The 24,562-nt window shown below is 44.3% G+C and overlaps 1 protein-coding gene across 16 annotated transcripts in view; it reads right to left on the bottom strand.

Annotated features, from left to right (window-relative positions):
* Positions 1–24,562, bottom strand: part of ITSN2 (intersectin 2) — a 150,928-nt gene that overhangs the window by 8,267 nt on the left and 118,099 nt on the right. For all 16 annotated transcript variants that reach the window (XM_053891105.1, XM_053891106.1, XM_053891097.1 and 13 more), the window contains 7 exons: positions 12,272–12,393; positions 8,759–8,865; positions 7,476–7,659; positions 3,178–3,276; positions 1,338–1,505; positions 765–980; positions 96–217 (listed from right to left, as the gene is read on the bottom strand). In XM_053891105.1, the coding sequence (XP_053747080.1) occupies positions 96–217; positions 765–980; positions 1,338–1,505; positions 3,178–3,276; positions 7,476–7,659; positions 8,759–8,865; positions 12,272–12,393 (1,018 nt within the window). The remainder of the gene's footprint in view (positions 1–95; positions 218–764; positions 981–1,337; positions 1,506–3,177; positions 3,277–7,475; positions 7,660–8,758; positions 8,866–12,271; positions 12,394–24,562) is intronic.

Genomic DNA, 24,562 nt, shown 5'->3' with positions numbered 1-24,562 from the left:
ATACAGAGTTAGTAGGACTGAGCACGGACTGGAGGTGCGTTTATGGAAGGGAGACGTCCAGGCTTCAAGGCAGGTCACACGTGGTCAAGACTGACCTCTCGTTAATGTTGTCTGTTCGGAGGGTGTAGACCCGGTCAATGTGAGAAATGTGGAAGACAGGCTCATCGCTGGAAGGGTCTGTGGGTAGTTTCACCAAGACTTCATTCAGGAAAATGGGCTGAAAGAGGGCCAAAACACAGAGTGTGAAATGTGCCAGAACCCTCCACCCACCTACATCTAGGCAGAGTTCTGTCTGTCCTGAAGAGCCTTTTTGAGGAGGAGAGAAGGGTCTAGCTTCTTGAGTCTTTTACTTTTGTGGAAGAAAACATCTTGGGCAGATGAGATGTCACTGAACTGAGAACAGGAGCTTCCGGTGTCTATGACTCTGCTCGTGTGACAGGGTGTCTCCTCCATGTACCCACACTTAGCACCTTGTCTCAGTTTTACAGAGAGACCTGCTGCTGAGTGTGGACAGAGGCGGGATCACATCACATCTGCCAGGGAGGAAGCCAGAATCCAAAGCTGGAATCCAGCTGTCAGAGGACAGTGAGGACCCAGCCACGCTGGGGCTTCTTCCCTGGGAAATGACAGAGGAGGAGTGACCCATCTGGAGACGGGCGAAGAGTGTCCCATGAGGACAGGAAAGGATCCTGGAAGGAGGTCCTCCAGGTGAAGGACACACCTTGTTATGCTCCTGATGCCACGGCCAGGAATGTGACACTTACCGTTTTATACATTTTGTATTGGGCATTGGACTTAGAGCTGAAAAGCTTCTCAGAACCTGAGGAAACAGCAAACTGCTTGACCATGTAGGTAAGAAGCAGAAAGTCATTGAAGAGGAATCCGTGTAGTTCCTTGTTGCTCTTGGTCTTGTATAGTTTCCCACTGTGCAGAAGCTTCCGGGGCCCCAGGCAGTTGGTGAGGGAGTTGAAAATAAGTTGCTTAAAAAGAAATTGTCACTTTGTGAGTCCCAGCACAAACCATCCCAGAGCTCCATGAGAGGCCCGTGCCCTGGATCTGAGGGTGCACTGATTTTCCTTCAGAGTCCAAACTGACATGGGAAAGTGATGACTTCTACCCACAGAATATGGATTCTACTGGCTGAATTCAAAGAACTCAAAACAAAAATATCACATTTCCCTTCTAAGAAAGGAAAATGACAGCCCAAGAAGGGGCAGGACACTGAGTGCACATGGGCTGGACTGAGGCATATCCTGTTCACACTAGGGGAAGGCTTGAACTGGGTTCCCCACCCAGAGCCTGCCTAGTGGCACCCAGCTCAACACCACAGGCCTCACCTCTGCAAGACCTTCACACTGAACGTGTGCCTGGATCCACTCGAGTCGGTCTGAATTTTCCTTTTCCCGAACTCCTTCATTAACTTGGGAACAAAGCTCCTCTGCCCGCTCAAGAGCCAGCTTTAGGGAGGAATGGTCCACATGACTCTCTAGGGTGTTCTCCAGAATCTGGAAAAGAGCGGTTCCGTCATGTGGGAAGTAGAGTGTCTTCCACCCAGAAGTCCTACTGCCTGCTGTATGTGCTGGGCGCTGGGTATACGACGGTAAGACGATTGTTCGCCCTTAACAAGTGGATAGCCCCAGAGTTCTTGGGGAGCCAGGTTGACTCAGTGCCAATTGCTACGTGGATCAAGTGCCCTGAAACCTGTGGGTGGCCAGCGGCTCTGGCTTGGTCTTGGTACATGCGTTACCACACGTGGCTCCCTCCCTCTCCCCAGTCATTTAAGCCATTGCCTTTAGGGTGAACCCACCACATAACCTGGCTGCAGCTTTCATAAGTGTATTAACTTGCTGAATAGCAATGGCTTATAACATTTGTGGGGTCACTGATCTTTTTTATAAATCTGAAAAAAGCAATGAATCCTCTGCTATAGGAAAAATAGAATAAAATCATGTCATCAGTTTGTAGGAAAACATACTGTTGATTCTAAAGTGACTTCAAACTAATGTGACAAATGTAAAAGAAGAGAGGCTGGCATACAACCGTGTCGTCCCTCTGGAAGTTAGCAGTCCCATCAGCAGATGGCTCCTGTCTGGACTCTGGCCACCTGGGGCCACCGTCTTTTGTTTACAACTCCAAAATGGGAAAAAGCCCTGAAAGCCTAAAGCTTTTCTTCAATATTCATTTGGTGGCAAAACCTGACCTAAACTGAAGAGATGTATCTGTTTATTCTACTTAAAAGTAATTATGCATGTATTTCACTGTAGAAATATTACTGTGTTTGGCTACAGGTGATGCCCAGGCTTTGTTGGGGTATCATGTAATATGCCATTTTTGAATTAAATTCTGAATTCTGAAAATACATCTGCTTCAAAGTATTTCAGGTAGGGGACTGTGGGTTATTGTGTATGAATGGGTCAGTTTTGTATCATAACAAACATAAGCTCTGTAACATAAGGTCCATAATGAGTTAACATGGCTTAGAGATCAATGGTCAAGGGATAATCAATAAAAGTAACGGTCTTATATTATTTCTACTGCTTTTCTTTGTAAGATGATTAAAATTGTATCAGTGATAATTTGTGGAAAAATCCTTTGTAAAGTACACCTTCTCCTTAGAAGGCATATTGGCTCAAGAGGCCCACATCGCTTATGCTAAAAGATGGATGGTATCTTAGGACTGTTTAGTTAGCAAGTTGAAGTGGGGAACAGCAAGGGGATGGTGATGAGCTCAGGGTAGGACACAGTGAGCTGGGGACTCCTGAGACATCTAGGGAAAGGTGTTGAGCTGGTGGATGAATTTAGATCTCAGCAGAAAGACTGGAGCGGAAGGTTGTGCCAATAGTGGAGTCCATCTGGGCTCATGACAGGCTCCACAGATGCAGACCTACAGGGCACTTGCCCTGTCTAGAAAAACACATTCGTGACTTTGAGAGACCCAGGGGAGTTTCCTGGGGGGGGCGGGGGGAAGGACAGGTTACCTAAGCGACACTGGATGGCTTTTCTTTGCCTAATCCAGATTGTATGTGCGTGTTCATGTGCGTGCCCACATACATGTGTGTCTGGGTGCACGCACACACAGTGCCTGGTCCATCACCCATGTGTCAGGGCCAGCTCCCTGACTACAGCCCCTGTGGACCTCAAGGGGTCTGGCTCCTCTGTCCCAGCGGGGGCACTCACACTTCTGATGAGCAGAGGGTAGCGGGTGATTCTCTGCATGGGCTTCAGCAGGAAGCTGGAAAGGGGCATTCCTTTACATCGAGGGTCAGATGCCAGCTTCTGCAAATAACGGACAGGCTCATGAGGAAATCAAAGCTTCAACGAGAACAAAAGAAACACCGACTGTACTCTTGACTTTGACCATCTTTTAGATTTCTAATTTCTTTTAAAAACTCAGGATTCAAAATAATATATATCAGATTAACAGCAGGGGTATCTCCCTTCAGTTGGTGAACCCAGCAGATGCTTTTCAGCTCTTTCTTTCTTTCTTATGTGGACTTGGCAGCCTGTGCCATCACACCCTCCTTTGCTTCCAGAACGATTGACGGCTGTCTTCCCAGTCCACTCCTTCCCAATCCTCACTTCTTTCTTCTTCTCTACCTGCTTTGAACTGTAGGTGCTGCCCAAAGACCCCCAGCAGTTGAGTCCCAGGGCGCCACCCGAACCCTCCCTAGAGCTCCATGCTGGCCGAGTTACTCTCCTTCCTACCTGGACCTCCTACAGGCACCTCAATACCTCAGTACGCCCCAAAGTCCTCATCTTCCTTCATGAAAGCTTCTCTTCCACCTGCATCCCTGAGTTGGTAGCACCATTCTGCACCACCCACCTCCCTGCCACACACCTAGGAGTCACCTTCAACTCTGCCTTCTAAACGGCTCGTGATTTCCCCTGCCTCTGCCTGCCTGCTGTCCCTGCTTTATTAGAAACAATCACTACCATTTATTGAGTACCGATGATGTGCCAGGTAATGAATGCATTAGCCTTTGCTAAGTCCCTTCTGTTCTTTCTTCACTTGGCTAATTCATACTCATTTCTGTAGACTCAGATTATGACTCCTCTTGGCCAGGCTCTCCCCCTTCCTTGATGCTTTCCCTCATGTTCAGTGACCTTTCTGGAGCCCCTGCAATCATCCGTGGCCACCTTTATCAGGACACCACATCTGGACTGGGGAAGACAGGTAGTGGTACCCCGTTTGAGGTGTCTCCATGATCTTGAAGACTGTTATCTCCAGGAGACAAAGGACCACATCTTATTTCCCTCTACTCCTTTTATTAACACAGTACTTGAATAGAGTAGCTAGTACTCTTGGATGACTTTTTTTTTTTTTTTGATGACCATTTTTAATAACTGAAAAGCACAGTTACTATAATTTACCTATTTGTTTCCCACTATGGGATATTAAAACTGCCCCCTCCTTTTGTTTTTGGATATATCTATATATGTTGCTACAGCAAGCATCTTCATGCTTTTTCTGTATTTTCTGAGACTTTTTAAAAAGTAACATTTAGCACACAGATCATTGCTAGATTTTGTTGTTAATATAATTAACACGATGCCTTTTATTATTAAACTATAAACTTTTTATTCTTTCTACTGTTATAGTTGTGATGGCACTGATACCTTATTTACATTCCTATTGTTATTACTATTTGGAAAATTAAAAAAAATTACTTAGAAGGTAAGTGTCCAACTTGTTTTTAAAGATTTTATTTTTGGGGCACCTGGGTGGCTCAGTCGGTTAAGCAGCCAACTTCAGCTCAGGTCATGATCTTGCAGTCCGTGGGGTCGAGGCCCACATCAGGCTCTGTGCTGACAGCTCAGAGCTTGGAGCTTGCTTCGGATTCTGTGTCTCCCTCTCTCTCTTCTGCTCCCCAACTCGTGCTCTGTCTCTCTCTCTCAAAAATAAACATTTTTTATAAAATGTTTATAAAATAAAAAATAAAAAAATTTTTTTTAAAGATTTTATCTTTAATCTCTACACCCAACATGGGGCCTGAATTCACAACCCTGATTAAGAGTTGCATGTTCCACTGACTAAGCCAGCCAGGCTCCCCTAAACATCCTATTTTTAATTCTACTATTATTATTTATTTATTCATTCATTCATTCACTTTTATTTTAGAAAGAGAGAGATTGAGCATACAAGTAGGGGAGAGGGACAGAGGGAGAGAGAGAGAATCCTAAGCAGAGCCCCCCTGATGCAGGGCTCGATCCCACGAGCCTGTATCATGACCTGAGCTGAAATCAAGAGTCGGATGCTCAACCAACTGAGCCACCCAGATGCCCCTCTACTATTTTGAAACATTTGCATGCACTCACAATCCCACATTTATCTTATTCTGACCAGTGTTTGTGTCTGTGGTTTTGGTTCCCTTGTATGTTGTCTCTAGTTCATTTATTTTTTTCTTTGTTAAATGTCTATTTTGAGAGAGAGAGAGAGAAAACACACGTGGGTGAGAGGGGAAGGGGCAAAAAGAGAGGGAAAGAATCCCAAGCAGATTCCACACTGTCAGCACAGAACTCAACGTGGGGCTCAATCTCATGAACTGTGAGATCATGACCTGAGCCGAAGTCAAGAGTCAGATGCTTAACTGACTGAGCCACCCAGGCGCCCCTCTTCTAGTTCATTTCTAAGCAACCCTGTGCCACCCACCCTTATCACCAATTGAAGAGTCGGTCCTCAGTTCCTTACTTATATTGAATCATTTTTGCATCCCTAAGATCATCATAAGGAAGGTAAATATAATTAGCATTTATTGCTTATTATGTGCTGGTCTCTGTGCTAAAAAGTACTTTAAATTCTTTTAAAAAATGTTTTATTTTTGAGAGAGAGAGTGCACACAGTGAGGGAGGGGCAGAGAGAAAGGGGGACAGAAAATCCAAAGCAGGCTCTGTAATGACAGCAACGAGCCTGATTCGGGGCTCAAACTGATGAACCGTGAGATCATGACCTGAGCCGAACCCAAGAGTTGGATGTTTAGCCGACTGAGACACCTAGCCGCACCTCATTTTTGTAATTAAAAACAAATATGAAAACAGGCCTTGGGGTCAGGAACTCTTTTGGTTTAAACAATGAATTAGGTGGATTTCTGTTTTTTTTCTATGATCTGTAATAGTTCGTATAGTATGGAATAATCTATTCCTTTATAGTTAGAAAGAATTCACCATCAAGTCCATCAAGTGCACCTAGCTCCTCTTTTGGGGGTAAGCTACTCAGTTTTATCCTTGGCTAATAGTATCTTCAGATTTTCTATTCTTACTGAAGCAGTTTTCAAATTGTAATAGAAAACTACAAATTTTGTCAATGTTTTGACATTTATTAGCACATATTTTTGGCTTATATACTCTTACTTTAAGAAATATTTTCATGTCTGTTCCTTTTACTTGTGTTTTTCTGTTTTTCTATTAGATTTACCACAGTTATATTTTATTCTTTTCAACATACCTGTTCTTAGATATATTGATATCATTTGTGCTTTTATCTTTATTACTTGATCCATTTTCTTGTTGGAATTTTTATCCTTGCCTAAACATCTTATATTTTATGCTTAATTATGTTTCCATTCTTTTTGGATAATGAAGACATTAAAATTATGCATTCTCCCTTAAGGCACTGTGGCTGTATAACAGATCCCGACAGGCACTATTTCAGAAACCAAAAAAAGAAGAAGATATGTAAAAAAGCTAGAAAACAGATTTTACTTTCATTTCCCTTGCCACCGTCACATGTGTAGTAATAGTTTCTGTTACCGAACGACGCCAGGGAGATGTTCTCACACATGACACTCTATGATAACAAGCAGCCATGCGAAGCGTGTGGCTGGATCACTCACAGGGTGTTGTTCATGCGTTATTACACTGTGTCCTCTGAGTGTCGTGCTAGCATTACTTTTCCTTACCAAGTGTTTGGTTTTAGTTTATAACCATGGCATCATGGAACCAATCATGTCCTCCTCTTCTCATTGGTTTCTGGACGCTGCGAGGACATCTCGGTGCACTTTGGAGCACAGGACAGGGTCCCACATGTGCGTTTATGAAGCTGCCCTAGTCCTCTCCTATCCTTTCGTCCCACTGTATTCGTCCACTTACATCATGTCATCTTATCTTGCTGCATTTTATATATTTGAGTAGGCTATTTTATACCCTTGGTGGCATAAGATGGACATAGAATAAGTACAATTTACAAAATTAATAAAGTGACATTCTGGAAAATTTTGGTGTATAAAATAGCTGATTTAAGTAAATAGGCTTAAATGACACTACTAATAGATGGGCAAAATTATGGCCCCAGTGCCAAGAAACACCAATTCAACACGGAAGGTAACACAAGCACTCAGAAAATTCTCTGCCGTATTGGTGTTTCCTTTGGAAACTGGTGGGATGCCCTTTCCCATGTGGAGTCCTGACTACGCAGCTGCACGTCTCTGTCTCCAGCTCGGAATGGGGCTGGCCTGCTCATGATTCCAGAACGGAGTTACCTTTAAAAATTCCTTGAAATCGGTGTCTTCATCGGTCTTCTGCTGTAACAGAGCTGCTCCATTAAGCTGACAGCTACAGAACCGGATATAAGCCTGCATGTGGGACAGCTCGGCTGCCAGGATGTCCCCAATCATCTGCACGGGCATCTTCTCTCCCCCGGTCTTCTTCCGTACCCGCAAGGCCCTGCAAACAACACACTCTCACTGTGAATGTGGTTGGTAAATAAAGGATGACTATCACGGGAACAATGGTAATGATCCCTAGTGAGTTACCGACAAACCTGGCACTGTGAGGGAAGAGTCAGGAGGAGGAGGCAGCTTGCGCCTATGTTCTGCTGGCCAAGCCAACCTGGGCAAAATGTTGGCAAAGAAGAGTAAGAAAATGAAGTCTATACACTTGGGTGTTTCCAGGTCCTTGGAATTGTTTTGGATTCCTTCATTTCTTAGCAAAGTTCCTTTAGAAAAATTCTAACTTGTTCTCAGCTGAACCAAGAAGAAAGGAATTTTCTACACTCTGTAGGGAAAAAAGGGAGCAGGAGCCCAGGTGTGGAGGTGGAGGTGAGCACTGTCCCCAGGAGAGCTGCTGAGCTGGGTGCCTCCACGAGGGCGGAGACACAGGACAACTGGGACTGCTGATCCCACCCGCCAAGGAGTCTGTCCTCACAGGCTTCAGGGATGGGAAATCACCCCAAGGGGACTTAGGAGAATGTCAGACCAGCCAGTAATGTCCAGGCCATGGGCTACAGCTTCTCTCCTACTCTACCCGGTACAGTCAAGTATATTTTGAAATCATATGTTAATATATTGTTTATATTATGATTTCATTTTTTCATTGTTTAATCAAAGTATTTTCTTTGTTATATTTCTTGACTTCAGAAATTATGTATTTTACAGTTACAGGGCATGTTGTAAAATGATAATAAAGTAAAAGCTTGAGGGAGAAGACAGTTCAAAGTAACTTTGCTGGGGCGCCTGGGTGGCGCAGTCGGTTAAGCGTCCGACTTCAGCCAGGTCACGATCTCACGGTCCGTGAGTTCGAGCCCCGCGTCAGGCTCTGGGCTGATGGCTCAGAGCCTGGAGCCTGTTTCCGATTCTGTGTCTCCCTCTCTCTCTGTCCCTCCCCCGTTCATGCTCTGTCTCTCTCTGTCCCAAAAATAAATAAACGTTGAAAAAAAAAATTAAAAAAAAAAAACAAAGTAACTTTGCTAACTAAATAGCCCTGCAGGGAGTTACGTGTGAAAGTGTCAGTCCTGGGGGCTGGCAGGCCGGTGTGCACAACTCACTTGAGTAGCTTTGTGTTAGACATGATGAGTTCTTTCCAGTTTACAAAGATCAAGGCCATTTCTCCTTCACTGAGAAAGCCCGACTCCACCATCCGTTTCTGAAAAACCTAAATTCAAAACATAAAAGAAAAGTTGTCTTAGGTGTGCATATACAGTGGTCTAACTCAAACAGTATCTTCACAGAGTGAAACTAATATGATCATGATGTTTTTGTTTTTTTAAGATCATGATGTTTTTATTTTTTTTTCTTTTTATTTATTTTTGGGACAGAGAGAGACAGAGCATGAACGGGGGAGGGGCAGAGAGAGAGGGAGACACAGAATCGGAAACAGGCTCCAGGCTCCGAGCCATCAGCCCAGAGCCTGACGCGGGGCTCGAACTCACGGACCGTGAGATCGTGACCTGGCTGAAGTCGGACGCTTAACCGACTGCGCCACCCAGGCGCCCCTCATGATGTTTTTAAATAAGCCTACTTAGGATTACTAAAATTTAAATTGCATAATTTCCCTACTGTTTGCTATTTGGGTTCTTATTAGGCTAATTGATTGTTTTCTTTCTTTCTTTCTTTCTCTCTCTCTCTTTTTCTTTCTCTTTCTTTCTTTCTTTCTTTCTTTCTTTCTTTCTTTCTTTCTTTCTTTCTTTCTTTCTTTCTTTCTTTCTTTCTTTCTCTCTCTCTCTCTCTCTCTCTCTCTCTCTCTCTCTCTCTCTCTCTCTCTCTCTCTTTCTGTAGGCTCCACCCCAAAGTGGGGCTTGAACTCACAACTCAGGAGCTGCATGCGCCACTGACTGACCCCAGGTGCCCCTTATTAGGGCTAATTCTAAGGACTGAGTCCAGTAGCCTCATCAATAAGAGCAGAGGCTATCTATCTGCCAGAGAGATCAGGAAAGTTAAATAAAACCATGTGCATAAAGCATCTACACCCTGTAAAAGCTGCAGAACTGAGGAAGCTGTCGCATGCGGCGCCTCAGAGGTCGGGAAGCTGTGAGAAGTTCAGCAAAAGAAACAGTGATGACTTATACAATGCCCGAGACTGACCACCAAGCAGACATGGATTTCAGAGGCTGGCTGACCGAAGGGGAAATGATAATGCCGTACATCTGCACTGTGGAACACTGAAGGATTTACAAAGTGCTGATACGTATATGTGTGCATATGCCGGTGTGTGCATGGGTTCTGAATGAACTTCACAGATGACGCAGGTCAAGCTGAATCAGCTATGATTATTCCCGGGGCACTCAGGAATAAAGGCTGGGAGAGTGATCTGCTCAAGGTCACAAACCTAGAACACGGAGGAGCCAGAACCAAAACCCCAGTCTTTTTGGTTAGAAATCCAGATTTCCATAAAGAACTAGGATTCCTAGGAAATGACTTTAAAAGCCTTAAGGAAACTGTGAAGTTATCTGAGACAACCCTTCTCGTGTGTGATCTTTCCAAGATACACACAACAGGTCAGCCTATTAAAATCGTTCAGTGGCCTGTGATAAGACGCAGGCTCTTTCTTGAGGTTCACCAGGGCTGTGCGACCTGCCCCCTGCCCACCCCCCCAGCTTGGGCCTCAAGAACTTGACACTCCAGCCACCGCAACTGCTTGCAGGATCTTAATTCCCCAGCACAGGCCTTCCTGCTTCCATGTCCTCTTCTGGGCACAGAAATCTCATCCTTGTCCTTCTAGCCTTGGCCAGAGCCTAACTGGGAGGGTCCTTCCTGACTCTCCTTTGTGGCAGAGGGTGGTTATCCCTCTCCCGGCCCCCACCTCAGTGTTCTGCAGCTGTCTGTCTGTCTCTCCACATGACCGTGAACTCCTTGAGGGTAGGAGTTCTCTCTTCTCTCTCTTCTCCAGCACAGTGCTTTCTGCACACGGTAGGTTTTGAATTAATGTTTATTTACTGAGTTGAGTTGAACACAGATTCGAAGAATTCGGATAACAGTGCCATGAACTGGGCATCTCTAAACCTCTACAGTTCCAAAATCAGACTGAAGATGTCAGGACCCTCCCGTGGAAGCGAGCCCTGGAGAGGTGGTGGATCTGCTCTGAGGGGCTCCTGAAGGACAAGGAAGGCATCTGGTGGTCTCTTCTTTCATCCACTGCTGAATATATGTTACTTTTTTATTCATTCCATTTACCTGCTCAGGGAGATAAGCAGACGAGGAAGGCAGTTGGGACCTCTGGGAACCTCCATGGGAATGGCAACGAGAACACCCAGCCTGGGAACAGTGCTTTTGCCCTAAATCCCTGACCCTGACATGACCTCTTGCCCCTCAGGCAAGGGAAGGTGGGAAGAGTGGGAATGACCAAGGCCCAAGTGGTTAAGTGACAAGTCTCAGTGGGGCAAGCATGTGGCTCCGGTCCCCTCTGTGCTGGGGTCAGAAAGGTACTTCCATACCCATTCAGCCTCTCGGGACTGGGATCTGACCAGCAGCAGGGCTGATACTCGTAGGGGTTAGTAATAAAGACGGGCTTTTCTTCTAGGCCGTCTTTCCTGACCAGAGAAGCAGGGAGATAAACATACATAGTTCATTTAGTACTGACGGGAAGGCCTGCAAAGGGCCAGGCGAAGTTTTGGGGATGCAGGATGTGGGGTACACGCCCCTGCTGTCAGGAGCTCAGAGCCTTGTGGGGGACTTCTCAACTGAGAGACGTTAGCAACTGAGACGTGCGGTGCAGTGTCCACGTGAGAACACGTATGCGGGTCTGCAGGTCCCCGCTGGCGTGTCAGGTGGAAACGAATCAGGGGAGGGCCTTGCTGGGGTGCAGATGCAGAAGGATGCTCCGTGCCACTAGCGAGGTCACGGCCAGGCATAACGGTGCACCTGCTGGGCCTGTGTGGGGACACGTGCTCTCTTCAGGTGCCTTGTTTACTGGGTTTCTCATCTGAGGGCCCTGACACAGAGTGGGAACTAAGTGCCATGGAAACAAGAGTATAAGTATACAGTCTTACTGTGTGTACTCAAACACAAATCCTTTGAGAGTGCTACTCCAACACCTGTTACTGGCCTACAGGTCACTGGCAACATTAATAGGCACAAACGTAAGGACATCACAACTGGGAAATATTTTACCACGTGGTCCTTTGGGTTTTCCAAAGCGATACAAACGTTGGATGAACACTGCCACTGTTTCACAGCCCCTTTGGAAACATCAAAGTCTATGAACACGGCAGGCGTCAGAAGAGCACAGCAAACAGGCAAAAACGTGAGGGAGATGAAGTTTGCTTCAGTGCCTTCCGACCGGCTCTACCCTCGTCCTTCCCCTTCCTCGATGGGGCCTCTCCCAACATGCAGCTGAGGCGTCTCTTGTTCTCTCCACCCTGAAGGGCCTCGTCTGGGGGAAGGAGTGCACTTGGGCTCTTCGGGCACCCTCCCAGAGCCACAAAGCGTTCTGAGGGTGTGAGAGCTCCTGTCGCTACGCGCTACTCTACTCTACTCGCTATTCTACTCGTGAATTCCCACATCAAAGGTGATGCCCGACTCTGAGGCCAAGGCCCGCCCCCCTCCGCGGGCACAGCCCTCACCTCCACGACGAGCTGAAGGTCGTCCACGTACCGCTCTTCGGTCTGAATCAGCTCGTGAATATAGCCCTGCCTCTTCCTCTCAACTGGCTGCATGGTGTCCAGGCTTTGGAGATCAGCACACCCTATGGAAAGACAGGGTAGAGTTTCAAAACAGTATCTGAGTCTTCTTGGTAGGGAACAGACATTTACCAGATGTGCTGGGTTTGCAAATGGTGCCTCGAAGAAGCCACGCACGTCTTTTCCAACTCGTGCAGAGCCTCGCACCTGCGGAAAGCCGGCCTGACCACCTGCCGCTCTACCAGAGCAGCAAATCGGCACCGCCTGTAACATCTCAACGTGGTCCTGACTTCTTTCCCAAATGAATGACCGATTTAGGACTTTTTAGAAATGGCCTCAGAGAGTTCAGAACTGCGATGAACTTGTGAACATCTATGCGGTCCTCATCACCTCAGGCCATTTTCAAAGATATTGAAATGATTCAATGAATCATATGCTTAAAGACCAGCGTTTTCCAAATTGCAGGCCATGAGCTATAGGTGGGTCCTGATGTTCATTTCGTTTTTAAAAGTGTGGGTCAGGCCTAGCATTGAGACAAACACACAAATAAACACAAATTACCTTGTGCACAGCTCTCATAAGCACTGAAAGTGAACACTTTTAGTTAGGTATGAATGTGGGGATGCAGAATAGATTTCCTACTGTGAGCTACTGTTAGAAAAATGAGAAACATTTGTTTTCTCAAAATGCAGCGTTAAGGTTAGGAAACCTGAAATTCCCAGGACCCAGCAGTTCCCAACAAGACCACTGCCTTAACTCACCAGAACAAAGAAGTGGTTTTGGGACACCACAGACGTTAAGTGAGACTTTGAGGGAAGTCCCTAGCAGCCTTGCATCAGGGTGGGCGGCACTGCATTCACTTTGGGTCAATTTACAGGCACATGGGAGCAGAACTGAATGTCAAGACTGCGAAGTAACATAATTCCAGAATCGCTTCGTAAGAAGCTGAGGGCTTGCTTCTTTGCACAGTGGGAGGGGAAATATCTCAGGCAGCCCCTCCTCCGGCAAAAAGAAAAAGCAGGTAGGCACCTAGCAAGCTACAAATGAGGGAGAGAGAGGGAGAGAGAAAGCCCAGTGAGGCGCGGATGACCCTTGAGGCAGCAGGTGTCGGGTGAACCTGGCCCCAGCCTTCGTAGGCGGGGCAGGGCGCAGACACAGAGGCACCTCGCTGGCAACACAGAAACAAAGCCACAGAGGCGGAGAATGCAAGGAGCAGACTGGGTATTTCAAGGGGGTTTACCTTTGAATTTGTTTTTTCATTTTTTTTAATGTTTATTTATTTTTGAGAGAGAAAAAGAGAGAGAGAGGCAAAGAATGTGAGTGGGTAGGGCAGAGAGGGAGACAGAGGATCCGAAGCAGACTCGGAGCTCGAACCCGTGAGCCGTGAGATTGTGACCTGAGCCGAAGTCGGACGCTCAACCGACTGAGCCACCCAGGCGCCCCCCCTCTGCTTACCTTTAAGTTTTTATGTGTTTTGTATAGATTTGGACTAAGAGTTCTCATGAAGACGACTGGTCTATTTTCTGTGCATGTTGCCAACAGCTTAAAAAAATTATTCTCACAGTAAAACAAAAATAGAATAAGGCAAGAAGACGTTATGGTGCCACTGTCATGTTCAAAATTATCGAGCTTTTCTGGGGATTGTATTTTATTCTGTTCTGCGGGAGAGCACTGCAGGAAAGCTAAGTGTTCTGAGCCCGGGCGGCTAATATAGACACCTGTCTGACTAGGTTGCGTGTAGCCAGGAGGCTGGAGGCAATGGCTGGGCACCTAGTGGCAAGTGGTTCTCATGATGTGAGCCGGGGTCACCGGGCAGAGGAACGAGCGGACTCTGATGGAAGGCATCGGCGCAGTTTCTAAGGTTACCCCACCCTCACACTAGGCACTAGGGTTCTACAAATTCCAGTCACTGACATTCTACCACATCCACATTCTGTCTCTACTTTTTTATGTCATACTTTTTAATAAATTTACTCATGTTTGAGTTACATATTTGGGCAATCATGGGTTTTATGTACTGGTTACGAGTCTTCTAATATTCACTAAAATAAATATAACCATTAGAAAAAAGTAAGTCTCCGAAGGTACTATTTTGTGTGCCATCACGTAGTGTATCACAGGGATAGGTCCATCGCACTTGGGGAAACACTGATTTACATTAAAACCCACAAGCATCGGCCTCTCTAATTGTTCTGTACCTCGGAATAATAGGAAAAGTCCCAGATATTTTATCATTTCTAAGGTGAGAACATGCATGACATCAGCTCCATCAGGGTGGATGTGAGGACAATCCTTATACTCCACCTCTGACCGACCCCTTTGCATTTCATTACAGTGGTTCTTAAACTTCTGTTCTCTTCAAGTTTTCAACGTGACCCTGATCCTCACTTTCAGATGTTCTTACCTCCTATGTCAGGGAAAAGAAAGAAAGGTGGTGGCCCTTTTACTTCCTGCCTTTCATCTCCCTGCTCACTCATCCCTGTACTTCCTTCCTGTGTCAGGGGATGAGGAGATCCTGTTTCTTCCTGAAGCCAGCATCCTTAACTGACCCTTTCCTTTTGACCCCTTGCCATCCTCCCCACACTGTACAACATGGTAGCCGTTAGCAACACGTGGCTATTGAGCATTTGAACTCTGGTGGCCGCTCCAAACAGAGAAGTGCTCTAAGTGTAAACTACACACCAGATCTCAAAGACCTAATAAAAAAAACCCAGAATGTAAAATAATGCACTAAAAATTCTTATGTTGATTACATATTAAATGGTAGTATTTTGCATAACACTGAGCTGACCCAAAGAATTATTCAAGTTTTAATTTCATGTTTTACTTTTAAAAATGTGGCCTTTGGGAAATCTTAGATTACCTCTGGGCTGCATTTGGGACTTTCATTCCATTTCTATTGAACAGCTCAAGCCAGCCACTGCATTTTTTATTACGTTCCTTCCCGAACAATGTTTTAGTGGCTTCTGCTATGTGCAGAATGAAGTCCTAGCTCAGCAGCACAGGGCTCCAGAGTCTCCATAATCCACCCACGGCCTCCATTTGCAGCCTCACCTCTGACCATGCAGCCCACCTTTCGGCCACCCTGGCCCGGGTTCAGTCCTCAAGAGGTGCTGGACACGCTGTGCACACTGTCCGTGGCCTGCTTCTCCACACACAGCCATCTTACCCTTCGAGGTGCAGCTCACGCGATCCTACTTTGGGGAAACCTTCCTATGCCCTGTCCCACTTACCCCCAGACCGCCTCTCTTTTGTGTTTCCGGGGTAGTCTGCGTCTGTATTTAACACTTCCCACGAGGTCACCTGCATCGTAGTTCATCTCTGTAGTGTTAGTATGGCTGTCTCTCCCACTGGAGGTCAGCGGCTGTGTCTCACACAGTTCTACATCAGACTCAGCACAGTGTTTTGACCACAGGAGCCAGGAAATATTTGCCAAATGGTGGATTACTGGGTTGGTCCCAGACCTGTTTCTCACCTTTCCTCTGCTCTGGACTGCAGGGAGGTCAACCCCACAGCCTGCTTATGTAAGCTCCTACTTCACTTGGCCTCTGCCCACGTTTGGCCGATGAGAGGAGGCTCTGGCAGGAGCCTGAAGACTACAGGGAAAACGGGGAAAACACTCCTTCTGCCAGAAAAGAGAGGACAGGAGACCTTTTAGGCTCCGCTGGGCAGAGAACATTAGAATTGCTGGGCTCGCGTCTCATAAATCCGGAGTTCAAGGATTCTACAACTGATGGATTTTTTTTTTTTTTTAACAACTGATGGATTAACAGAAAAGTTGGTCCCTGGTTGGTGATACCCTTAGGGTGCTTGGCCAAAGAAAATGTACAACTGTCCAGAGGGTATCCCTCACAACCTTGGTGCCACAGGATTTCCATGTAAGAGCCAAGTGTCACTAAAGATGAGCTCAAAATAAAAAATTACAAGAAATAAGGAATGATCCACCATAAATAAAAAATGATGATTAGAAAGGACCCCAAGAGGACCCCAAGCACCCGGTTGGCTCGCTTGGCAGAGCATGCAACTTTTGATCCAGGGTTGTGAGTTTGAGCCCCACATTGGATATAGAGATGACTTAAAATCTTGAAAAAAAAAAAAAAACAACCCAAGAACATAAGGTAACAGAAATGTAAAAAAAAAAAAAAGTAAAAATATGTCTATTTAAAAAATAACTCGAGACATATGAAGGGTTGAAACCATAGAGTCTATAAAAAAGAATAGGCAGATTTGAAAAAGAAACTAGGGGCGCCTGGGTGGCTTGGTTGGTTGAGTGTCCGACTTCGGCTCAGGTCATGATCTCACGGTCCGTGAGTTCGAGCCCCACGTCGGGCTCTGTGCTGGCAGCTCAGAGCCTGGAGCCTGTTTCGGATTCTGTGTCTCCCTCTCTCTCTGCTCCTCCCCTGTTCATGCTCTGTCTCTCTCTGTCTCAAAATAAATAAACGTTAAAAAAAAATTTGAAAAAGAAACTAATAAAAATGGCAAATCTTATGGAAATAATAACACATAGCTGTTCAAACATATCTGAGGAAAGGATTAGTAAATCTGAAGACAGATATGTAGAAATTAATGCAGCCTAGGGGCGCCTGGGTGGCTCAGTCGGTTAAGCATCTGACTTCGGCTCAGGTCATGATCTTGCCATTTGTGGATTTGAGCCCCGTGCCAGGCTCTGTGCTGACAGCTCAGAGCCTGGAGCCTGCTTCAGATTCTGTGTCTCCCTCTCTCTCTACTCCTCCCCCACTCACACTCTGTCTCTCTCTCTCTTAAAAAAAAAAAAAAGAATGCAGCTTAGAAAGACAAAAAGATGGAAAACATAAAATGGAGATTAGGAGAATAGAGGACAGAATGACAATGTCCAACATACATCTAATGGGAGTCCAGGAGGGGAGAACAGAAAAAATGGAGAGAAGTAATATAGAGATTATAATGGTTGAGATTTCCTAGAACTGATGAAAGATAGACCTCCACATACTCAGAAGGAAAATGACTCCTGATTAGGGAAAAAAATAAAAATAAATCCATACCTAAACTACGAAACACCAAGGAGAAAAAAAAAAAGATTAGAACAGTCAGAAAGAGGGGTGCCTGGGTAGCACAGTCAGTTAAGTGTCCAACTCTTGATTTGGGCTCAGGTCATGATCTCAAGGTTCTGTGGGATCGAGCCCTGTGTCAGGTTTTGTGCTGGCAGCGTGGAGCCTGCTTGGGATTCTCTCTTTCCTTCTCTCTCTGACTTGCTTGCATGCACTCTCTCTCTCCCAAAATAAATAAATTAAAATTAAAAAAAAAAAAGAGAAATAAAAAGCAGAATAACTACACAGGAAGAGCAATCAGACTGACTGTACACATCTCCACACAACAACAGGGGGTACTGAGCAAAAATAACTGTCAAATCAGAATTCTAATTATACTACCTTTTGTAGGTAAGGGAGACAAAGACATTTTTAGGCAAAGTTTGAAAGCATTTACTACTAATAGGTTGACTAAAGGAACTATAAAGAGGTGTGTTTTTGGAAGAAGGAAATTGAATAAGAAGGAAAAAAGAGTAAGGAGTGGTGGAGAGGAAGGAAGCAAGGAAGGAAGGAAGGAAGGAAGCAAGGAAGGAAGGAAGCAAGGAGGGAGGGAAGGAAGGAAGGGACAGAGGACAGGAAGGAAGAAGAGAGGGAGGGAGGGAAGGGTGAGTAAAAATACTAGTAAATATGTGAAGACTCAAAATAATCATTGACGATCTAAAATAACAATATATCCAATAGTGGATATATATTCAAGATGGGGGGGGGTGGTGTCTGGATGGCTCAGTCGGTTGAGTATCCGACTCTTGATCTCTGGGTTGTGAGTTCAAGCCCTGCTTTGGGCTCCACACTGGGCATGGAGCCTAAAAAAAGAGTATAAATTCAAGGTGGATTTTAAATTTACCTAAAACTAATTTTTTAAAACACACAAAAAGCAGTAACATGAGAAATAGGGGAGAATCCTTACAGATAAAGCATCCTACCTGCACTGATTAGAAGAAGTAAGATAAATATGAAATTTAGACTTTGTGGAGACAAACACATATGTTAGAAATGCAAAGGTAACTACTCAAAGAATAGACATTGAAACCATAACTTCCAAACCAGTAAAGGGAAAGAAAGGAAGTACATTTGATCAAAGCAATAGATGTATAGGCAGAACAACAATAAGAAACAAATTCATGGTAAATAAAAAATATATAATAAGATAGCTATAAATAGGAGTATTCCATTATTCCAATAAGAGTAAATTGTTTAAATCTGTCAGTTAAAATAAAACTCTAGATTGGATTTTAAAATTCAGCTAGATGCTGGGGAAGATGGCAGAGTAGGAGGATCCTACTCACCCCGCCCCACATAAACAACTAAATAACACCCATATCAGTGTGAATAACCCAGAAAACAACAGGAAGACTGGCAGAACAGAGTCTCCATAGCAAAATGTAGAGAAGAAGCCACACTGAAAAGAGCTGCAAGGGCAGAGACTTGGCTGGGAGCCAAAACTGACCCACAGGACTGTCCTTGGGAGGTAGGGATGCTGTGGGCAAAGAGAAGGGCCAGAAGCAAACTCCACCCCAGGCATCCCAGGCACAGGGGACCCTCACTCAGAGGATGAATCCCCATGAAATTGGGTTTTGAAAACCAGAGGGGATGAAGTTTGAGAGTTCTTACAATCAGTGGGGCTTAACACTTGGAACTGTAAAAATCAGCGGGCATGGCTCTGAGGAAGCCAGAGGGTGATAGGAAACTGAGTCCCCACACTTATAGAGACAGCACAACAAACAGCCCCACTGAGAAACAGCATAGAAACAGCAGTTTGAAAAACTCCTGGAATATATAGGAAGGAGATTTATTTACTAATTCCAGAATGTGTGTTGGAGGGACAGGGATCTTTGGGAGACTTCTCCAAGGGCAAAGGAGCTGGTGGGACCATTTCTCTCCATTGCCCCCCAAGCCTGGATACATGAACACCTGTGGGAATCAGCACATTGCAAATATTCTCCATCTAGCTTACCAACACCAGGGGCCCACCCTTGTGTTCTCCTGTGGACCCACCCCTCAGGTTGACCCTGGCCTCAATAGGAATCCATCCAAAGTGGTGCCCAAACACGGTAGTGTGCAAGCAGCCCCAAGAAGGGTCAGCACCACCCCAAAGTGATTCCTGCCCCAGGGAGAGGAGAAGAAAACCACACATACCAGTTCCATTTCGGCCCCAGCAGTGGGCTGGGGGCAGAAATCTGGTCTGACTACAGGCCCCGCCCACCAGTGAAAGCTTCTCGGGGGACAACACAGGGAGAAAGCCCTACAGTACAGTGCTTCGCAGCTCTGGCAAATGACTGGTCTGACTCAAGCCCAAGATGGCCTCAGACTGGCCCACTAACAACACAGGGGCCAAACCCTGTCCACAACAGATAGAGCTACTGTAGATGACTGGAGTGAAGGCAAACACAGCTCAGCCACAACAGCAGGGCACATACAACACACACAGGAGACATCCCTGAAGTGCCAGGTTCTAGTGAACAGTGGACATTGTGCTGCAGAGCACTACAGGACTTCATCTTCATAAGGCCACTACTTTCAAGAGCAGGAGACATAGTTGACCTTAACACATAGAAACAGACACACAGAGTCAGACAAAATAAGGAGACAGAAGACTATGTAACAGATGAAAGAACAGGACAAACTCACAGCAAGAGAACTAAACAAACCAGGGATGAGTAATATGCCTGATAAAGAATTTAAAGTAATGGTCATAAAGAGACTCAACAGACTTGAGAAAAGAGTCAAGGACCTCAATGAGACCCTCAACAAAGAGAGAAAACACAAAAAAAGAACCAATGAGAGATGAAGAACTTAATAGCTGAAATTAAAAATATACTAGAAGTGGGGCGGGGGGTGCCTGGGTGGCTCAGTTGGTTAAAACATCTGACTCTTGCTTTTGGCTGGTCATAATCTCATGGCTCATGAGTTTGAGCCCCGTATAGGGCTCTGTGCTGACAGTGTGGGGCTTGCTTGAGATTCTCTGCCTCTCTCTCTCTGCCTCTCTCCGGCTTGCATGTGCGCGCGCGCTCTCTCTCTCTCTCTCTCTCTCTCTCTCTCAAAATAAGTAAATAAGTTTAAAAACAAAAACAAAATACACTAGAGGGAATGAAAAGTAGACCAGAGGAAGCATGACCTGGAGGACAGAGTAATGGAAAGCATTCTCACTGAACAAGAGAAAGAAAAAACAGTAATAAAAAATAAGAATAGAAGGGAACTCAGTGACACCATCAGGTGTGATAACATTTACATTATAGGGATCCCAAGAGGAAAAAAGAGAGAAAAGGGGACAGAAAATTTATCTGAGGAAATAATAGCTAAAAACTTCATGATTCTGGGGAAGGAAACAGAAATCCAGATTCCAAGGCAGAAAGCCTCCAACAAAATCAACTCAAAGAGGTCCACACCAAGACATAATAATTAAAATGGTAAAAAACAGTGATAAAGAGAGAATTTTATAGGGCACCTGGGTGGCTCAGTTGGTTAAGCATCCGACTTTGGCTCAGGTCATGATCTCATGGTTCGTGGGTTTGAGCCCCATGTCAGGCTGTGTGCTGACAGCTCAGAGCCTGGAGACTGCTTCAGATTCTGTGTCCCCCCCACCCCCCAACTCTCTGCTCCTTCCCCACTTGTGCACTCTCTCTCTCAAAAATAAACATTGAAAAAAATTTTTTTTTAATTAAAAAAAAATTTGAAAGCAGCAAGAGAAAAGAAAATAGTTACATACAAAGGAAACCCCATAAGACTATCAGCCTATTTTTCAGCAAGAACTTTGCAGGCCAAAGGGAGTGGCATGATATATTCAAAGTGCTGAAAAAAAAAAACCCTGCAACCAAGACTACTCTATCCAGCCAGGCTATCATTTCGAATAGAAGGAAAGATAAAGAGTTTCCCAGACAAACAAAAGTTAAAGGAATTCATGACTACTAAACCTGCCTTACAAGAAATGTTAAAGGGGACTCTCTTGAGTGGAAAGGAAAGACCATAAGCAGGAGGAAGAAAAGTAGGAAGCACAAAAGCAGTAAAATTAAGTATATCTATAAAAACAAAAATCAGTCAAGGGATTCCCAAAATAAAAGGATGTAAAGTATGACACCATATACCTAAAACGTGGGAGGAAAGGGGTAAAAATGTGGTGATTTTTTTAAATTTTTATTTGTTTTTTGAGAGAGAGATAGAGTGCAAGCAGGGGAGGGGCAAAGAGAGAAGGAGACAGAAACCCAAGTAGGCTCCACACTGTCGGTGCAGAGCCCAGTGTGCGGCTTGAACTCACAAACCATGAGATCATGACCTGAGCCAAGATCAAGAGTTGGAGGCTCAACTGGCTGAACCACCCAGGCACCCCAAAAATGTAGTGCTTTTGGAATGGGTTCAAACTTATCTGACCATTAGCTTAATACAGACTGCTATATGTATAAGATGTTATATACAAACCTAATGGTAACCAAAAAACAAAAAACTGGTAACAGATATGCAAAAAATAAAGAGAAAGGAATCCAAGAATAGAAAGCTAGGAAACTGTGAGAGAAGAGCAAGAGACGAAAGAGATAAAGAACTATAAAACAAATATAAAAAAGTAACAAAACTGCAATAAGTACATACCTATCAATAATTACTTTGGATGTAAATGGACTAAACACTCCAATAAAAGACATAGGATAACACAATGTATGTAAAGTGATGAATCACTGAATTCTACTCCTGAAACCAATATAGCACTGTATGTTAACTAAATAAAATTAAAAAAAAATCAAGACCCATCTATATGTTGCCTGTGAGACTCACGTCAGACCTAAAGACCATGCATATTGAAAGTGAAGGGATGTAAAAGTATTTATCATACAAATGGAAGTGAAAAGAAAGGCAGGGAGCAATACTTATATCAGATGAAATAGACTTTAAAACAAAGACTGTAACAAGAGACAAAGAAAGACCACATAATCTTAAAGGGCACAATCCAACAAGAAGATATAACAAGTGTAAACATTTATGTACCCAAAATGAGAGTGCTCAAATACACAGAGCAGCTAATAACAGACATAAAGGAAGAAATCAATAGTAACACAATAATAGTAGAGGACTTTAACACTCCACTTACATCAATGGACAGAGCAACCAAACACAAAATCAACAAGGAAACAATGGCTTTGAATGACACACTGGACCAAATGGATCTTACAGATATATTCAGAACATTCCATCCTAAAACAGCAGACTACACATTCTTTTCAAATGCACATTGAACATTCTCCAGAATAGATGACATGTTAGGCTACAAAACAAGTTCTCTGAACAAATTAAAAAAGACTGAAGTTGTACCATCCATCTTTTCTGACTGCATACTATGAAATTAGAAATCAACCACAAGAGGGGGTGCCTGGGTGGCTCAGTCGGTTAAGTGTCCAACTCTTGATTTCAGCTCAGGTCATTATCTCACAGTTTGTGGGTTCAAGCCCTGTGTCAGGCTGATAGCACAGAGTCTGCTTGGGATCTTTTCTCTCTGCCCCTACTCTGCTCATGCTCTCTTTCATCTCTCAAAATAAATACATAAATAAACTTTATTTTAAAAAGAGCTGTTAAAAAAAAGTAAACCACAAGAAAAAAATCCAGAAAAAACACAAATATATGGAGGTTCAATAATATGCTACTAAACAATGAATGGGTCGACCAAGAAATCAAAAAGGAAAGAAAGTACATGGAGACAAATGAAAATAAAAACACAACTGTCCAAAAATCTTCGGGGTACAGCAAAAAGCTGTTCTAAGAGGGAGGTTCATAGCAATACAGGCCTACCTTAAGAAGCAGGAAAAAATCTCAAACAACCTAACCTTACACCTACAGGCACTATAAAATGGAACAAACAAACCCCAAACCAGCAGAAGGAAGGAAATAATAAAGATTAGAGCAGAAATAAGTGAAATAGAATCTAAAAATTAATAGAACAGATCAATGAAACCAGGAACTAGTTCTTTGAAAAGATCAACAAAATTGATAAACCTTTAGCCAGACTCAGTGAGAGAGAGAGAGAGAGAGAGAGAAAGAGAGAGAGAGAGAGAGAGAGAGAGAGAGAGAGAGAGAGAAGAGAGAACTCAAAATCACAAATGAAAGAGGAGAAATAACAATTGACACCACAGAAATACAAAAGATTATAAGAGAATATTATGAAAAATTATGTGCCAGCATATTGGACAACCTATAAGAAATGGATAAATTCCCAGAAACATATAACCTCCCAAATATGAATCAGGAAGAAATAGAAAGTTTGAACAGACCAATTACCAGCAATGAAATTGAACTGGTAATCAAAAACTCTTCCAACAGAAATGGGCAGAAAACATGAACAGACACTTCTCTAAAGAAGACATCCGGATGGCCAACAGGCACATGAAAAGATGTTCAACGTCGCTCCTTATCAGGGAAATACAAATCAAAACCACACTCAGATACCACCTCACGCCAGTCAGAGTGGCCAAAATGAAGAAATCAGGAGACTATAGATGCTGGAGAGGATGTGGAGAAACAGGAACCCTCTTGCACTGTTGGTGGGAATGCAAATTGGTGCAGCCGCTCTGGAAAGCAGTGTGGAGGTTCCTCAGAAAATTAAAAATAGACCTACCCTATGACCCAGCAATAGCACTGCTAGGAATTTATCCAAGGGATACAGGAGTACTGATGCATAGGGGCACCTGTACCCCAATGTTTATAGCGGCACTCTCAACAATAGCCAAATTATGGAAAGAGCCTAAATGTCCATCAACTGATGAACGGATAAAGAAATTGTGGTTTATACACACAATGGAGTACTACGTGGCAATGAGAAAGAATGAAATATGGCCCTTTGTAGCAACATGGATGGAACTGGAGAGTGTGATGCTAAGTGAAATAAGCCATACAGAGAAAGACAGATACCATATGGTTTCACTCTTATGTGGATCCTGAGAAACATAACAGAAACCCATGGGGGAGGGGAAGGAAAAAAAAAAAAAGAGGTTAGAGTGGGAGAGAGCCAAAGCATTAGAGACTGTTAAAAACTGAGAACAAACTGAGGGTTGATGGGGGGTGGGAGGGAGGGCAGGGTGGGTGATGGGTATTGAGGAGGGCACCTTTTGGGATGAGCACTGGGTGTTGTATGGAAACCAATTTGACAGTAAATTTCATATATTAAAAAAGAAAAAAAAAAAAAGAAAAA

Source organism: Panthera pardus, unplaced genomic scaffold (assembly GCF_024362965.1).
Source record: "Panthera pardus isolate Hobbes unplaced genomic scaffold, ASM2436296v1 HiC_scaffold_26, whole genome shotgun sequence".
Classification (NCBI taxonomy): domain Eukaryota; kingdom Metazoa; phylum Chordata; class Mammalia; order Carnivora; family Felidae; genus Panthera; species Panthera pardus.
The sequence above is the reverse complement of the archived record's forward strand: the minus strand, read 5'-3'. Positions and strand labels throughout refer to the sequence as shown.